At 54.6% G+C, this 18,582-nt stretch overlaps 1 protein-coding gene across 1 annotated transcript in view; it reads left to right on the top strand.

The window, feature by feature from the left end:
* The first annotated feature begins 549 nt into the window (after nt 1-549).
* The window catches only part of LOC116871883, a 68,419-nt gene continuing 50,386 nt past the window's right edge, over nt 550-18,582 (top strand). Inside the window, 4 exon segments of the mRNA XM_032864722.1 lie at nt 550-886; nt 16,632-16,709; nt 17,291-17,329; nt 18,222-18,284. Coding sequence (XP_032720613.1) covers nt 794-886; nt 16,632-16,709; nt 17,291-17,329; nt 18,222-18,284 — 273 coding nt within the window. The 5' untranslated portion in view covers nt 550-793.

Here is an 18,582-nt window from a genome sequence, read left to right on the forward strand (position 1 = left end):
TTTTCCTCCGAAGCCGACGACCCAGGAGCCTCGCTTCGGGCGCCGCTAGCGTGGGGCCGCCGGGCCACGGATGGCTGGGGACGAGCGAGCGCGGGTGCCTGGCACGCAGCTCCACCTCCCGCGGGCTGGGACAGCACGGAGCGCGCGGACCCTTTAAGAAAGTTCACTGGGCGAGTTCATCAAAGTTTAAAAAACTTGTCGTACAGTAGGGTAAGGGGAAAGGAAAGAGAGGGTGAGAGACGACGAAGGCGAGGGGGAGAAGCCCTGCGGGAGACTGGCGCGCTGCAGCCCCGGCCCGGGCGAGCCCTCAGTGGGCGGCGAGGATTGGCTGCGCGTTCCCCCGGAGACCGCGAGGAGGGCGGGGGAGGGGGCTGGCCGGGCCCCAGCTGAGGCCGGTTCCGGCCCCCGCCCCCCGCCACCGCCCGGCGCCCGCCCCCTCCCCCGGCGCCCGCCCCCCGCCGCCGCCGCCGCCGCCGCCGCCGCCGCCGCGGGCGCACTCGCCGGTCGCAGTGAAAAGGCGGAGGCGGCGGCCGCTCGGGCTCGGCTCCGGTTCCGAGTGCCTCCCCCGCCGCACCCCCTCCCCACCTCCCGCACCCGCCAAACTTGATGTGACCCCAGCCCGACGCGGCGGCTGCCCCTCTCACCGCCCCGCGCGCCCCCCACCGCCACCCCGCCCCGCACTCCCGGAGCGCACCGCTCACCGCGCCCCTTCCCACCTCCCCGCCGGGGCCGGGCGTCGTGCTCGCCCTCAGCGTTCCCTTCCCCTCGCCACCCCCACCTCACCCCCCGCACCATGAGCAACCTGAAGCCGGACGGCGAGCACAGCACCAGCACCGGCACCGGCACGGGCACCGGCACGGGCTCCGGCGGCACTCTGGAGGAGGAGGTGGGTCTGCGGCCCCGGGACTTGGGGTGAAGTGCACGCGGAGGTGGGCGGGGGAGAGGGCGCGCTGGGCCTCCCGCGCCGCGCTGGGCCGGTCTGGCAAGCGCTCCGGGCGCCTTCCCGCCGCTGCCCTTCGGTCAGGGAGGAGCAGCCCGTGTCCGGCGGGCGGGGGCGCGCGGCCTGGACTGCCCCGCCGGGCGGGCATTGTCTCCCCGCCCTCCCGGGCTCGGGGCGGGCCGCGCGCCGCCCGCCGTCCGTGCGTCCCGTGGTGGGCGAGCGGCGCGGTGCCTGCCCCACGCCCGCTGCCCGCGCGTCCCTCGTTCTCCACTCTCGGGCCGGCCCGCTACAGCCTTCCGAGGCGCTCCTCCGGTATGGCCGGGACTCCCGCCTCCGCTGGAAGGAACTAAACGGGATTAGGACCGCGGGCGGGCGTCACCCTCACTGCCTTACACTTTCCACCCTGACCCCTCCCCGTGACCTTGGAGGCCCGGGCCGGCCGCCCCGCGCTTTGGTTTCACTACAACTGAGCTGTAGTCACGGGGGGGTGGACGGACTTTCCTTGCAGCCCCAGAACTTGGGCTTTGGCAAAGAGGTCGGCGGGTGGTTAGTGAGAGTTGAGAAAGAGATGCCTGAAGATACTTCTTTCCCGGTTCTCCTCCCTTCGGTAGGCAATCCAGGCAGGCAATCCGGAACCCCAGAGCTGGCCTGGGTGGGATTCTGCAAGGAGAGGCGACATTATCTTGACCACCAGACATGTGCTAAGAGGAGGGCTTGTGAGGCGGCTTCGTGGAATCAGCAATAGCTGGGTGGTTAATGGGATGGCCAAATCCGGGAGGGTGTTTGTGGGCGGGGGGTGGGGTGGGGTGGGGTGGGGTGTGAGGTGGTGGATATAAGCCTGAGAGCTACGGGCAGCGAATGGAGACCAGGACCTGGGCGGGCTGAGACAAAAAGTGGTGTGGAAGGGGCAGGCTTTGCAGCTGTTTCCAAGGGCCTCTGGCAAGCTGTGTCACTCCAGGGCTGAGAGACCCTTCCTGCCGCGCCCTGGAAAGCCCTTGCCCAGGAAACCAAGGGCCAGTTATCCACCCTGAGCTCCTTTCCCCTTGGTCTGGGGGTAGAAACCGCAGAGCCCCTGATGGGGGCTGGTGCTGCTGCCTCCCTCCAGTGCTGTGGCCGTGGTGCTGGCGGGCCGTGCTGTAGGTTTGGTGCAGAATGGCGGCGGGTGGCCCAGTGCTGGGCTGGGCTCCTCACTGTGGGAGGGAGGGTGGGAGGGTCACACCACCAGCACCCACTCTTAGTAATTCAGAGGGTTGCTGCTAGTCCGAGTCCACCAATGGCATGGCATCTTGAGAATCTAGGTCTAGATCTCACTTTTTGGGGGGAAGGGGTGGGGAATATATAACTTCACACAGAAGGATGACAAGGGAGGGCCTGACATTTGTCCGCTGGGGTTGTGTGGGCTCCAGTGCAAGGGATGGGGGTTGGCTCCTGAAGGCCTTGTCCTCCTCAGACCTTGACATGCTGACAGGCCCATGGCTCTGGTGGGAACCTTAACCCCATCCTAACTGTACCTGGTTGTTCAGAATCTCCCCTGAGAGTTGAGGGGAGAGTGACAGGGTTGCTGGTGTGTATGGGATCTCTGCTTGGCCTCCTGTGAAGCTGGGCTAAGACCCAGAAGGCTACTAGTGCTAGATGGTTGACTTCAGCAGGGAGTTCACCCAAGAGTCTGGGCTGACCCTCAGACCTACCCCTTTGAAGTGGGATGGGTGAACCTTGTGGCCAAGCTAAATTCTTAGAGAAAGCATGTGAAGTATTGGCCACTTTTTTCTAAGTGCTTTTTCTGAGAGAGAAGGCAGAATCTTCAAGAAGTGGAATCCCTGTGACTCCTCCTTGGGGGCAGAGGTGGGTGACAACACCGTAGTGGTTAAGGGAATCAGCGCACCTGGTGCTGATGGAGGGGCACAGGCCTGTGTGTAACAGAGTTCTAAAATTAAAGTTCTGGGAATCTCCTGGATTCCGGTGTCTGCTCTGGTCAGGTAAGTGCAAGGATGATCCCCCTCTCCTCATTAGACTTCTGGGCCAAGAGCTCTTCTGCTGAGGTTCCTTGTCTAATTGGTGGTTTGAGCTGGAACTGAATTCCTTCCCTTTAGCTTAGCTGCCCCCTAGGCAGTCATTTCTGCATCCCCCAGGAGCCACCATCTGGGGAATTTCTGTTAGCTGGGGTAGTTTACTCTCATGGCTGAGCCAGGCTGGCTCTTGGAGATTAGGTAAAGCAAACCTGGAAAACCAAGGAATCCTTCTTGCCCACCAGAAGACCTCAATTCCTAAAGGTGTTAGGTGGCTGGAGAAAGGGGTATGTTGTCATGGTTCCAGAAGGGGGTATCAGTAGGGCTGCTCCTTTGTGTAGCCTTGACTTCCCCTGCTCGACCACCTTATGCCTGGGGGCTTTATTCCTATCACAGGCATTAGGTTCCTTTACTGGTCCAGGGAGCAGGATTACAGGTTCAAGGTCACAGACTAGAAGGTAAGAAGGAGAAGGGGACGGGAGGTTAAATGCAACGGTAGGTAAAATAAGGGAATATCAGCAAGTGATGCCGTGGTGCCCCTGAGAAGGTAGAGATCAGCCCTTCCTGAGATGTGGCCAGGTTAGGAGGTTGGGAAGCCTGTGCTGGTCAGAAAGTGTTCCAAGAAGAGCACATAGTAGATGTCAGAGGGAGAGGTGGATTGTGGAACCGCAGGAGTACCTGGAGTGTGCTAGGCTGCAGCCTTCCTGGGGGCCACATTAGGAAGAGTCCAAGATCACGCAGGGCTTGGGGGAAATGGGCATTTTCTGCCATTTGGAAAGGAGATGTGTTAGAAGCTATGGTACCATTTGAAAGCTAAGGAGGAGGGCGATGAATTAAGGAGAAGGTCTGCAGGGGAAGAGCGAAGTGTCCCTTTCGATCTAGAGGCTATGCCTTAACCCAGGTGGGTCATGGCTGGTGCTGGGAGCTCCAGAAAGTATGGTGAGACTGTAGCACAGGGCAGGATTGCCTCTGATGCTTTGGAACCCCAGACCCAAGCATGCCTTTCTGATTCTTTAGGGCTGGCTAGAGAGTTACAGTGTTTCTGGGGAGGGGTACATGTGGTTTGAAAGCATTCTATTTTGAAAAAGGAGACTTTCATAATACACGATGAAACTAAGTTACAGTATTCACTGCGTGGGGGGCGGCAGAGCTGAAGGGAGCGTAGTATTTGGAATCTTGGGGTGGTAGGAGTTCAAGTTTCTAAGAGTTAAAGAAGTATTTTTTTGCCAGCCTAATGGTAAACTGTAGAAAGGCAGCCAAAGAAGCTACAGCTTGACCTGAGGGTCTTGGCCTCTCCTGTCCTCCCGCTCCATCTTTGCTGGTCTGTTGCATCCAATGGATCTGCGCCAGTGTGGCTGCTTGCAAGCCTGGCATCCCTGGGTCTGTCGTGTGTCCTCTAGAGGTCTCTGAGGAGCCAGCCACATCCCTGGCAGGATGGGCCAGGGTTAGCACTCCAGATGAAGGTGAAGGAATTCTGGGGTCCAGCATGTGACTCAGCCACTTCCCTTTTTCTCTGCCATCAAAAACCTTTGACAGAATCCGGGACATCTTGATGCTCTATCTGTAAGCTTTTTATTATTTGTTTGTATGAGTGAAGGCAGGCTTCTGTTCTGGGCATTTATCTGGAGACAGAGCCCCGGCAGGTAGGCTCAGGCATCTCCTATAGGCTGGGGTTGTTGTGGATGTGACCCCTCTGCTCAAATAGCCTAATAGAGAGGCTGTCCTGATATTAGTGGGCATGCCCAGCATTCGTGCTGGGCATTATTCTTAGTACCTGACCATTTTACCTCCTTGAACTTTCACAGCAGCACTGTGAATTGCTTACTTTATTGTCATCACCATGTTATGAATGAGGAATCTGAGACCAAAAGTTTAAATAACTTTGATGTAGGGGCCCTGGGTGGCTCAGTTGGCTGGGTGTCCAGATCAGGTCATGATCTCAGGGTCCTCAGATCAAGTGCCATGTCAGCCTCCGTGCTTGGCATGGAGTCAGCTCGGGATTCTCTCCTTCTCCCTCTGCTCCCTGCCCCCCGCCCCCAGCTTGTGTGTGCGTGTGTGTGCGTATGTGTGCGTGCGTTCTCTCAATTAAATAACATCTTTTAAAGCTATCATGTAGCTAGTAAGTAGATAATTTGGGATTTGAACCCAGAATTTGCCCTTAACCACACGCTATACCTGCTGCTCCGTTTTACATTAGGGTTTTTTGTGAGGGTTGGGGCGTGGGGAGTAAAGTCCTGCAACTAAAGTTTTTGAGGCCCGAGCTTTGGGTGATGTTGCTGCAGGCTAGTTCCCGTTGGGCTCGGGCATCCGAGGACTGGGTGATGGGAGCTGGCAGCCCTTGGGGGAGGAGCCTTTTATCACAGGTATTGTTGAGAATTGCTATCACGGGATGATAAAAGCAGACCAAGCCCGTTTTATTATTCAGCCTCCACAGGTAGTACACCCCCTTGTTGCCTGTCCTGGGGCTTACTGCTTTCATTCCCACCCTTACCCCTGCCCCCAGCCCACCTTGGTACCCTGCTGCTTTGGGCATCTTAACTAAAGAAATGGTACCCACTCTAAAGTGACTGCCTGTCATTTTGTGGGGGAGGGGGCGGGCATCATTCTGTTAGGGCGCCTTATCTCTTCCTGCACATGGGCAGCCTGTCTAGCTTATCCCAATAAGAACCAGCTTCTCAATCCCATTCAGCATTTGGACCTTCTGATTTCTTCTCATCCCCATCTCCAGAGAGGGGCTGAGGAGTACTCAAAGTGGAGTCAAGACATGAAGTGTGGGATGCCTTGCTTTTTGCTCTTGTGCTCTCCATTCACTTATCCTGTTGGGCCTCCAGACAGTCCTGAGAGCAAGAGGAGTCCATCCTACCTGCCCTGGGGGCTGGGCTCCTGGTCCATGGCCCTCAGACTCAGCTGAGCTGTTGGTTTTGGGTGGCAGTGACATCTGGTAACTTGTTCATTTCTCTGCTGTCCCCTGACCATGGCTGCCTCAGAGGCATCCTCATGCCTCTGGCAAAGCCATGAGGCAGGGGGGCAGAGCCCATCCCTATACTTCAGAAACTGTGTTGCTGTGAGGTGGGAACTATAGATACCCCACAAAGCTCTGTGTGCTGGAACCCCATCTACTCCCTGCCCAGGAACAGCATGGCCTCCCTCTTTCTGCTGCTTCCCCTATTGTATCCTTGGATGGAAAAAATGTGGATACCTCTGAGATGTGCCACGGCTGACAGAAGAATCAGACCTTCCTGAAGAGTCTGCTGGTGGATTCATCTGTGCTGGGGGCCTCTGGAGGATAGCAGGGGCTGTGGGTATGGGCGGGTCTGTCTAGGCCTGTCTGCCATGGCCTTTAGTCGTTTATGGCCCACTGAGCAGAGGCTCTGGCTGTCACAAGTCATCAAGGCTGCCTATATAGTTTGGAACAGGCCTGGGACTCCCAGGAAGAAAGGGTAGGGCCTGACCTAGATGAGGCTGTGGGATGAGTGTCTGGAGTACCTAGCTCCCTTTTGTGATTAGCCATCCTCTCCCTTCCCAAATGGGTCTTGGGCTTTTACTGGTAGAGGGGGTGTCAGGAGAGGTGACTGGAATAGGACCTGGACCCTTTTTTGAGAACATTTGTTGAAATGAAGACTTGGAAGAACTGCCCAGACTGGCCCTCATTCTTAATGTGTGGTGGTGGCTATATCCAGGCACTGCTAGGGATGTGTGTGACCCGGGAGCTGCAATGCAAAATGCAGACCCTTGAAGCAGCTTCCGTTCCCAAACAGAGATCCCTCCCAACAGAAGCGTTGTGTTAGGAACCCCCTCTTACCAGGCTTCATCTGCTTCCTTCAGGTAGTGGGCAGGTGTGGTAGGCTTGGTACTCTGTGTTCACAGTGAAATAACGTCAAGTGGTTCAAGGGTTTAAGGGTTGGAGGTACTGATTTTGGAGCTGGGGGAGGGATATAAGGTTCTCCCGGGAATACACTTTGGTGCATGGCAGTGGTGACAGCTGCGACTCTTGCCAGGGACAGGAACGAGCAATAGATCTGTGTTGGCTGACCACACAGGCTCAGAAGGGATGGGGGAGGTGGGTGGCACAGGAGGGAAGAAAGCTTGCCCTCACGATCCTCTGTGCTGGGGACCCTGAGTTGAGTTGCCTCGGAAAGCCTTGGCCCCTGGCAGTGTCTAGAACCAAATGGAAAACAGTCCCCTGGTGCACTGAGTCTGCGCCGCGCAGTTCAGGTGGTTTGGTCTGCTTTCCTGTAAATGAGGTGTAGGCTGTACTCACAACAGGCTTTGTGACCAGGTCTGTCCCTGAGATGTTGTGCCTTCTGTTCCTGGGGCTAGAAGTGGCTTGTAGCCCGAGGTCAGAAGCCTTATTATTTAAGACTCTATTGGTACCTGGCCCTGCCCCACCCTTTAGAGAATTTCTTACCACCCCAGCTTGGTTCCCCTGAGCCCATACATACACAGTCTGGACTCTAAGACACATGGCAGGTTGTAGGGCAAGTGCTTAGCTTCCCAGATGACTTGGGTTTTACTCCAGCTCTGCCCCCGGCTGGCCCAGCAGCTCATCCCCGAGCTGGTTCTTCATCTGTGAAATGCCCTGACTGCTCTGCCTGTTCCACCCAGGGACTGTCCTGTTCCTATCCAGATGGTAGGTATGAAAGACCTGGGAACCACACAGTGCGGCCCAGGGGGCGTCTGAGAGCCAAACCCTGTGATTTGGGGCTGTAATTAGCAGGGGCAGGCATAATGCTATAGAACACATCTGAAGCCTGGTCCTTCACGGCATCGAAGGTGTCCTAGGTGCAGGGAAGCTGGGCGGTGTCCTAGCCCCGGAGCTGAGCGGCCCAGAGCTCTTTGGAGGGAGCATGGGAAGCACTGGTTTTCTGGGAGCCTGTGTCTCAATTCCCATCCACTGTCTGGCTGTATCTGCTTGCTCTTTTTCCCTGTGTCCTTGTTCAGCCCTTATAAGTCCTGCATCTGCGGGCCGTGTCACCACATTCCATCCACCTCTCGTCAAGTGGCCCCACTCAGAGGGACTTCTTTCCCCCCGGGAGGGGTAAGAGCGACCTGCTGGTGCCAAGCCTCGGCCTGGGACCCAGGCGGCTCCCTTCCCCCACCCTGCCTCTACATGCACACCCTAAAGAAGAAACCCTGGCCACAGAGATCTCTGGGAGAGAGTTACGTGTGGGGGACTGCCCTGAGGTTTCTTTTTGTCAACCTCAAAACCGCCCCAGCAGAGACCCCTTCCAGACCCCTAGGGTCTGGCTGCTGACTTCCTGCTCTGTCACTCTCTCAATCTCTGTCCCCCTTTTCATCACTTTCTTGGCCTTTTTACGGGCAGAAGGGAGTCGCTTAAGCTCTGAGCAGCTGGGGGACAATGCCCAAGCCTTATCTGGGGACTCAGTCACCTTCTCCTGTGTCCCTGGTATCTCACAAGATAGAGTGTGAAGGACCCCAAGGCCAGTACATCCTTCCTCTGTATAGTTGAAGCAGCAGAGGAAGGCTGCAAAGCCATCTGCCCGGCTGGTGGCCAGGCTGGGGCTCCTTACCCAGGCTCCCTGACAGTTGGTTTGAGGCTCTTTTTTTTTGTTTCCATATCTGGCAGCAGGTGCCTGCTGAGCAGGAGGCTGAGCCCAAGTCCTCTGGTGTCTCCATTCTCAACAGTGTTTCTTCCCCCTGGAGGAAGAATGATGATGGCTGATGCAAGCTTAGAAAGGACCTTTAGGGGATGCTGGGGTGGCTCAACTCTTGCTTTCAGCTCAGGTCATGGTCTCAGGGTCTTGAGATGAAGCCACACATCAGGCTCCATGCTCATGCAGAGTCTGCTTGTCCCTCTCTGCCCCCCCTGCTTGCTCTTGCCCTCTCTCTCCTTCAAATAAATAAATACATCAATATCTTTAGAAAAAGAAAGGACCTTTAGTTTTTTGTTTTTTGTTTTTAAGATTTTAATGATTTGACAAAGTGGCGAGCGGGCAGGGGGAGAGTGAGAGGGACAAGCAGACTCTGCACTGAGCACAGAGCCTGATGTGGGGCTCAATCTTAGGATCTTGAGATCGAAGGCAGATGCTTAACTGACTGAGCCACTCAGGTGCCACAGGACCTGTAGTATCTTCATATCAGGAAAGCTGTAAGCTGGATGTAACACCGGTTGCATTTCATAAACTCCCAGGGTCTGGCTGGTGGGGGCGGTGGTGGCTGATGGGGTGGCCTGGGCTTCTGTTTGGACTTGGGTGTCTGGGGCCACACGTGCCCAGCTGCCCTGTCTGAGGCATGTCTGTGGCCCTGTTCCGGTGCCTGCCTGCAAGTCAGCAGGGCGCAAGGCTGTTCCCACTTAGCTGGTGGGAATCTGCAGTCTGTCTTCCTTTGACTTTCCTATAATTAATTTTGTTAAGGACTAACCATGGGATCATCCAGTAGACAAGGACCCCCCCCCCCACACTGTCAGCCTTCTGCAAGGAGCTGTTTCTGCCTTCTTAGCTCAGAGGCTAAAGGCCACTTGTTTTCAGGGTGCCCAAGGCCGACCTGACTGAGGGCTGAGTAAGTTGGTGTGTGAGACTGAGGTCTGCGAAGTATTGACTCATGGGCACCTGGGGACATAGAGCTCGTGGACATAGACCATGAGCAACTCACTGGACCTCTGGGCCTTGGTTTCCTCATCTAAAAATAAGGTTTCTTCCAGCTCAAATGTTCTGCATTTCAGTTGCTTCAGAGGCCTGGGAGTCAGGGAAGGATGTGGGAGGGGCTTATGAGAGGATTGTTTTTCCCTTTTTGGACTTCCCTCCTCCCCCCACTCCCTTCCCTAAGTGGTGTTTTCCATCCAGATGACACCAGAGCTTGCACGCAGGTGTGAGTAGGTGGGGATTCAGAGTGAGCCCATCACTTCAGTAGTTCAATGGAATGGACAGTTGAAGTAGTTACTCCTTTCCAGATTGAATTCCAGCTTCCAGAGATGCTACAGGACTGCTACAAAGAATCCATTTTCAAATGTCATTTTTATCTCTTTGGTGGATGTATCTATTGCCCAGAGTCACGTTTCCCTAGGTGTGTCCTTCCCGAGTCCCAGGCCTGTGAGGCAGGGATTTGCCTAGAAGGCACAAGTCTGTCTTCTAGGGCAGAGTGTTCCTGGTGGACCCGAGGGGTTTATCTGGGGGTGGGATGGGGAAGAGGTCGGGGTGCTTGGTCCCCGAAGTCCCGGCAGGACTGTCTTGGAGATGACAAGGCTGGGGTTTAGAAGAACACTGTGGCTGTCCTTCAGAGTTAAAGGAGAGGGTTTCATATCCATGATCATTTCACTGTTTTTTTGAAAGTGGTGTTTACCCTTTTTTGGTTGTTTTTCAAAGATTTTAAATTGAATTAATTTAATTAATTAATTAATTATTTTAATTATTGAATTAATTAATTTAAATTTATTTGACATAGAGACAGAGGGAGCACAAACAGAGAGAGTGAGAGAGAGAAGCAGGCTTCCTGCTGAGCAGGGAGCCCAATGTGGGGCTCAATCCCAGGACCCTGGGATCATGACCTGAGCCGAAGGCAGACATTCGACTGACTGAGCCACCCAGTTGCCCGTTCCCTTTCTGCCTCATAATAAAAGCTGGGACTTAGGGAGGCTGTCTTCTCAGCCACAGGACCCTGCTGTGCCCTCAGCTGCGAAAGTGAACGTTTAATGCTTGGTGTGAAGGGAGTCTTGTGTCGAAAAGGTCGGGGCAGATTGGGGCTACAGGATCCTTAGCATCGGTCCTTTCCCTGTCATTGCAGAGAAGGGCTAGGGCAGCATGGCCAGGCCCCAGCCTGCGTGCGGGGTCCTCTTTGTGTGTGTGTGTGGGGGTCCTTCAGTGACCACCGCCCTCTGTGGAAGCTTCACTCAGCTGTTTTCCTCTGTAGAGAATACCGACTCCCTTATTGTCCTCCGACAGCCCCCTTCCCTTAATACTACAGCCTCCGTGTGAGCGGGGTCCTGCGCGTGCCTCAGGGAGGAGGGAGACCTCTGAGCAGCTGCTGTTGAGAGAGCTGGCCTGGGTTGGCTGCACTGAGTGACAGGTTTCTGCCTAGGGGAGTGTCTAGGACCAAGAGGATGTCCACCTGGACTCCTACAGAAAGGATGAGTCCTGCCTAGAGGCCTTTCCCACAGAGGTCTGGACTTGTTCTAAGGCTAATACCTTGTGCGTCACTATCCCCTTGCTCCTGAAGCTTGTTTGATGTCACTTTTTTCTGAACATGTGTAAGCAAATGTCTTGTCTGAAGGAGGAACATCAGACACACACAGATATGAATGAGGTGACCAGAGTCCCTGCTTCCTACTTCTCTTCAGAAGGTCATCTTCCGGGGCACCTGGGTGGCTCAGTGTGATAAAGCCTCTACCTTCGGCTCAGGTCATGGTCTCGGGGTCCTGGGATCGAGCCCCGCATCGGGCTCTCTGCTCAGCGGGGAGCCTGCTTCCCCCTCTCTCTCTGCCTGCTTCTCTGCTTACTTGTGATCTCTGTCTGTCAAATAAATAAATAAAAATCTTTAAAAAAAAAAAAAAAAAAGGTCATCTTCCTCCGTCTGGAGAGGGCCACAGGGGGAAGGAGACCTCCAGTATGAGGCCTGAAGGAATAGCCAGGCACTCAAGGGAGCCCATCATGTTGGGGTTAGAAATTGGACCGAGGCTCCTTCTGGGGTACGTTTCCTCCACAGGGGTCTCAAGAATAATGCTGGGGGACGGGAGGCCGCTCACAGACTGCCGTTCTCTGCCCTCCCCAGAGTGAATGCAAGGGCCTCCTGTGGGGGAGGTGAGGGCTCTTCCTCCCAGCCCTGGAGGGACCCTAGCGAGGAGCTGGACAACCTCAGGAAGTCTGACCTCCAGTGATAGCCTGGGGCATGGACTTGAATGAGACTGCACCTCTTCTACCCTTTGCTTCCAGCATTTTGGGGGAAGGACAGGCAGCAGGATTTGTCTAAAGGAAGAGCAGCCTCAGGAGCCCCCAGAGCCTGCTGGGTGAGGGGGGACACAGTTGTGCCAAAGGCCATTTGGTTCCTCCAGGCAGGCCTGGGGCTGGCTGGGACCTCCAGCAAGACCAGGTCTGCTCCTGACTGTCATGAAGGCGGCATAGCCATGTCTGCAGTGTCTTTAGTGGGCACACCTCTCTGGCCAAGTTCCTTGTCCATGTCAACATGGTAGTTCTAGCAAGTTCCACCAGAAAGGCTGTTCTTCAACATGTTTCTTCTTTCACTGACTTCTAAAGATTCTCCATACTCCACTTCTCTCCTGATACTCTCCCTACCCTGTTCCAAACTTACCTTCCACCTGCACTGAGGTTGTGGTTGTGGTCCAGCACCATCCACCAGCGCTGTTGCCTTAGATGTTTCAGGATGGGGGAGATAATCCCTTGTGTTCTCTGGATACTTCTGGAGAAAGGTTGAGTGTATGGAAGGAGAAGGGCCCAGGCAACAAGGTTGGTGCCTTCTAGCACCCCAGGATTGTGTGAACCACCCCTTCTGTTTTCTTCAAATACTTTAATAAAATGTTTTTGTGTTGAATTCCTATACTGAACACATAGAGTAGGCAGGACGTGGGTGCTTTGGTTAATCTATCTAGCTTGACTCTTTTTTTTTTTTTTTTTTTTAATTTGACAGATAGAAATCACAAGTAGGCAGAGAGGCAGGCAGAGAGAGGAGGAAGCAGACTCCCCGCGGAGCAGAGAGCCTGATGCGGGGCTCAATCCCAGGATCCTGAGACCATGACCTGAGCCGAAGGCAGAGGCTTTAACCCGCTGAACCACCCAGGCGCCCCATTCTATCTAGCTTGGCATCAACCTGCAGTTGGTGCCCAAACCCTTGTCTGCACCAAAGCTCTTCCCTGAGTGTCGCACCCTATTGCCATGAGGCTGGCATCAGTGGGGGCAGGGAAGGAGGAGTCTCCAGTGCAAGCCTGGGGCACAACTAGTAGGCAAGGCCTTGGAGAAGTCACTGTATGTCTCTGTCCCTGCCGTCCCCTAAAGGACCTGACTGTGCCATCACCTTCCTATCCTGAGCCTTGGTTCCCTCATCTGCAGAGTGAGGGTGCTGAACTAGCTGCTCTCCATGGCGCCGCCCACCTTGGCCATTCCCTCTCTAGGGAAGAGGAACATTAATGAATCCAGTGACTACTTAAGGTTCACTCACCTGCATTTCCAGCTCCAGACTGACTTGGACCCAATCCAGACTCACTAGGCAACTTTATAAATACATGGCTCATGGCCCCTGATAGGGGAGGTTTTTGTGCAGGTCAGTGCTGTGATTACAGGAGCCCTAAGTGAATCAGCATTTCACTGAGCCTCTGCTACGTGCTGGGCATAGAGGAGAGTTCTTCATCGTGGAGGTAGATGGTATCTGCATTGTACAGATGGAGGAACTGAGCTCTGGAGAGATGACAGCCCTTCCCCAAGCCAGGCATAAAGCTGGGAGGCAAACTCCGGTGTAACCGACCAGAGCCTGCGCTCTCCCCCTGTGTGGTGTCACTGTGCCCTCCCGGGCCACACCTGCCCCTGGCTGGGAGTCTTTCATCTGGACGGACTGAGGGGCACAGAGACTGAAGGGCACAGAGATGGGGTGGGAGGGGTGAGTAGTTCAAATGCGGAGGCGTGACTCTAGGCCCCATGAGGGATGGGAAGGTTTTGAGACTTGGCTCCTATCTCTGGGGGTTTTATAGAGTGCAGGTGCAGGGGGTAAGTTTAGAAGTTTAGATTGTGGGAACAATAGAAGGCAGGGCATCCTGGCCCCATAAGACTTCAGGGGAAGGAAAGGGGAGTGAGGAGACAGAGGGACCCGAAAGATGAGAGCCCTTCAGTTAGGGAATGAGGGAGGGGTGCACTTAGGGGCAGCGCAGGCAGCTGCCTTGAGACAGGCCTGTGGGGGCGCTTGTTGTGGGGGCAGGACTGGACAGAGCTGGAAGCAGGAAGGGGGTGGTCTCTGCAACCTCCTGTCCTCTCCACAGCAGCTGCGCAGCAGGCTAGGCTGACGCTTCCTTCCACCTCTGGTTCCTTCTCCGGCGTCCTAAACAGGTGCCCGGGGAAGGGACCACCTACCGAGCTGACAGAACTTCACCCATCCGTGGGGCTAGTGAGGCCGCCTCGATGCCGCTCCCCCTGCCCCCACAGTAGGATGGACTGCTGGTGGCATAGATGGCTAAGTCAGGGTGCCTGGATCTTACCCAACTCGGCTCCCTTGTGAGCTCAGCTGTATGAGCCCTTTCTGGGCCTCAGTTTCCCTGTCAGCGCAAGGGGATAGGCAGAGGGCACATCATCTGCCGGTGACACTAGGGTCAAGTGAGTATACAGGGTAGGCTATCTGCGACCTGGTGGCTGGGGACCCACCACCTAATCCGTAACCGCCTCACCTCAGCTTGTGTCCCGGGAGCTGGCCGGAGATGGGGTGGTAGCCAGATGGTAGTATTTTGGACACTTCGGGACCTAAAAGGTGGAAACAGAGGAAAAGGGTCATCTGGCCCAGAGGGAAGGCTGGAAACAAGGCTCCGAGCTGGGAATGAGGGAAAGCTCCCCCATACTCACCCTCAACCCCACCCGAAGCCCAAGCAGGAAATTTTATGCTGAGAACTTGCTATTTAAGGGGGCCTCTAGGGAGGTCTGGCCAGAAAGGAGCCATTTGAGGAAGGATTTAAAATTAGCCTGGGTGAAATGGGTGGCCCCTGGGGAGAACTGAGGCAGAGGTTTCTGTGGGGCGGCTCTGGATCCTTGTCTTTGACCAAAACCACACCCCAGGGAGCAGGGAGTAGGACTGAGCCAGGTCCATCGAGCACGGCCCTGGCTGGGCTTGTACTCTGTCAGTCCATCTTTGGGGGGTGGGCTGGGTGCCCGGGTCTGCTGCCTTTTAAGAACAAGATGCGTGACCTGAGCCTAGCACTTTTGTTTGAGGGCTTACATGTAAATTAAAGGCCCTTCCATCAGAGGGCAGAGGCGTGTAGACGACCGTCCTTCTCTAGAGTCCAGGAGCTGGGTTTACTCTACCTGGAGCTTGGGCTGTCCAGTTCTCAGGTTCCTCTGGAAATTGGGCCATGCCTGAGAACTGCATCCACAGGGAAATGAAATGTGCAGAACCTTTGACCCGGGCCTAGAAGCAGAGACATGTCTGGGGAGGGAGAGGCACGACCAGAGGGGGAAGATGCATCCTGAATGGCAAGGGATTCTGCCTGGTGTGCTTCTTGGCAAACACCTGTGTGAGAGAAGCAGCTTGTCCTCAATCCATTCTTGATCAGTGATGGGCTGGGAGTCATTCTTGGTGTGGGCGGGGCTGGTGACCCTGGTTACCAGCAGCTGTCGGTGCTGGTTTCCTTTGCCATTTCTGGCTCTGTTGAGATCTGTGTATTCGCTGGGGGTGTGTGTGTCCTGTCTGTCTGTCTGTCTGTGTGCCTGCCTGCATTGGGTGTAACTTAGCCTGGCTGCTCAGCTTCCTGGTTCAAGCCATTGGAAGGGCTGTTGCCTGGGTTCAGTAGGCCATCACTGGAGCATGGAGGAAATTCTTTGGTGCCTCTGGAGAAGGGGATGTGGCCCCTGTAGGGCATCTGAATGCCTCAGGAATGGCCACATGGAGGGTGGGGGTGACTGAGGCCTGTGAGCTTTCTCTTACACCAACAGGGATGAGTCGAGAAGACCTATGCGTGGCTTGATGGTACAAGATGCAGCTTGAAATCAGGAGTCAAGTGTATAGGGGAGCTCTATTTATTTGGGTTTTTTCATGCCTCAACCACAGTTTTTATATGTATTTTTAATGGACCTAAACGATGGAAAATCCTCCCTCCTTATTCTAATTATTGGCTGATCTGGCCTTGCTCCTTGAGCATCTGGTGCCAGTGGTGAGGTAGAGTGTCTGCCAGCCTCTCAGGGACCTCACCCACAGCTCAGGGGTCAGGGCTGGTCAGAGTCACAGGATGGACCCCTGGTGTCTTGACCTGGCTTTACCAGGAACTTGTCACCATGGTGAGGGCAAGGCTCTAACATCACCACCTGCCTCACTTGAAGCTAGTGGGATCCTACTCAATCTCCAAAACCCCGCGTAACTGTTCCCTCTCTGACTTCTTAGCCAGGTTCCTTACTCAGTAAATATTTAATACAGCCACATGCTAAGAACGGGGCATATAGGCAAGAATACAGCATAGTCCCTGCCATTGAAGAGCCTCCGTCTAGCGTAGGAAGCACTAGGAGATGGTTGTGAACGTGCTGGGCCCTCTGTTGAAATCCTTCCAGGGTGAAGCGTGGCCTAAGACTTAGGATCCGTTTACCTCCTTGCGTCTTCTCTGGTCCGGGCAGAGCCTCTCAACCAGGGGTCCATTGGTACCCTCTGAAAACTATATACATTGTGACTTGTTTAATTTCGGGGGTATAGACACCATAGCTTTCTGGAAGTCTCTGGGATCCTTGATCTGTGTGCTTATCACACAGGGCTCTCTCCTCACACAGGGCTTTCTCCTCTGGCCGCCGTTCAGTCTGTGCACAGAGGCTGTCAGCAGGTGCTCGTTGGACCACCTGTGGGATGAACACAGAGAAAGCAAAGTGGATAGGAAGGGCTTTGAGAAGTGAAATGCTGTGAAACTCCCAAGTGTTCCTTTGCCTTGGCCTCCAAAGGAAGCCCAGGGTACACGGGATTCCTCCTTCGCCTCTGGAAGGATTCCAGTTCCCTCCTGAAGGAAGAGCCATTATACCCTGTCTACTGTGGTCTCTGTCCCCCAGGTCCGGACACTATTTGTCAGTGGCCTCCCTGTGGACATTAAACCCAGAGAACTCTACCTGCTCTTCCGGCCGTTCAAGGTGAGTCTGGACCCAGCTGCCCATAGGCAGAGGAGGAACATCAGGAATGAGTCTGACCTGGACAGGGCAACAGAAAAGACAGAGGACAGCGTATCAGAAATTGTGATTGCAGAGCTGGCTCTCTGTCCTGGTTCAGCTCATTCCCATGTCTCTCTTCACCAGTGGCTTAGCCCTCTCTGAGCCTCTCTTTTCTCATCTGTAAAGCGGAAACGAGAGAGAATCTCAGTAGATTTAACCATATAAGGAATATTTGCGATTCAGTGTAGACTTTTCAGTTGAAGTTTTGAGAAAACTTTACAAGGTAGGGTCTGTCCTTCCAGATTATAAGTTAGCAGAGCAAGCAGGAATTTACGCGTGAAATGATGAATGCTGCCTCATGATGCCCACCCCGTGTGCTAGACCATGTGATGGGGAACACAAGGGCAGAGGGCGCATGCCAGTGGTGGAAGTCAGAGCGGTGGACGTGAGTGGGGAGCGCGGGGGAGTGTGAGAATGGTGCAGCTGGGTGCGGGAGGAGGGGGGCTGGGATAGGCACAAGGAAGGCTTCTGACCTTTTCCGTGATGACCGTCTCTCTCTGCAGGGCTATGAAGGGTCCCTGATCAAGCTCACATCAAGACAGGTAATTTCTCTCCAAAGTTTTTTTCCTCCCAGCCCAGACTGACTGCTAAGCTTTGACCTGAGCCTGCTGCCTTCTTCCTCATCTTGAGGCATCTGGCAGCTGAGACCTGCTCCCTCTCATCTGGTTTCTGTGCTGGGCCAGTGTAAGAGTGGCTTCCAGCTCCCTTGTCCTTACCAGTCAGCTCCTGGGCCTCCTGCTTCGGCGTTTGTGGAGCTGCAGCCTGGCCCCAAGGCTGAAGAGCACAGACATGGTGGCTGTGCCTGGGCTCCTGATGGCCCTATGTGGCCAACTTACCAGAATGAAGTTGGAGAAGTTTTCAACCTGTTGCCCCTTGTTTGAGCCTGGAGCCTTCTTATGTCCTTGATACGTTGGTGTCCCCTTTCTTGCTGGAGAAAACACTGGAACTTAATTATGGGCATGCATTTTTTTTAAGATTTTATTTATTTATTTGAGAGAGAGAGATCACAAGTAGGCAGAGAGGCAGGCAGAGAGAGAGAGGAGGAAGCAGGCTCCCTGCTGAGCAGAGAGCCAGGTGTGGGGCTCGATCTCAGGACCCTGGGATCATGACCTGAGCCGAAGGCAGAGGCTTTAACCCACTGAGCCACCCAGGCTCCCCACGGGCATGCATTTCAAAAAAAGGTTTGAAACCATTTCAAAAAAAGGTTTACGGAGAGGGTGATGTTTAATGTGGTGGCATAAAGCTCTGTTGGCACCCTTTCACACAATGGGGAGCCTGGATGGGAGACTTTGGATGCATGAGAAACTTCTCCTATTCCTGCTAAACATGGGCAGGAGATAGGCAAGAAGTTGGTTTTTGTTTGTTTGTTTTATTTTTGAGGGGGAGATGGAATGTTGGGAGAGATGCAAGGGTGTTCTCTCTTCTTCCTACTAGCCTGTCGGTTTTGTGATCTTTGACAGCCGAGCAGGAGCAGAAGCAGCCAAGAATGCGTTGAACGTGAGTAGACAAGGTTTTCTCTGACCTGCAGACCTCTAGGCAACAAATATTTCTGTTCTACCTCCTGCAAACCTTCCCACTCTCCATGCCCCCCCCGTCCCCCCAGAAACGGCTACAGATGTGCCTCATTGCCCAGCCATTCCGGGGCCACGTCCCTGGCTGCACTGTCTGTGTCAGATGCCACTACTTACAAGGTCCAAGCAGCATGTCATCTGTCTTGTCCCCTGCATGGGTGAGGCTTTTAGGCAAGATCTTTTCTTTTCTTTTCTTTTCTTTTCTTTTCTTTTCTTTTCTTTTC

Source organism: Lontra canadensis, unplaced genomic scaffold, assembly GCF_010015895.1.
Source record: "Lontra canadensis isolate GAN:19392208 unplaced genomic scaffold, GSC_riverotter_1.0 scaffold28, whole genome shotgun sequence".
Taxonomy (NCBI): Eukaryota; Metazoa; Chordata; class Mammalia; order Carnivora; family Mustelidae; genus Lontra; species Lontra canadensis.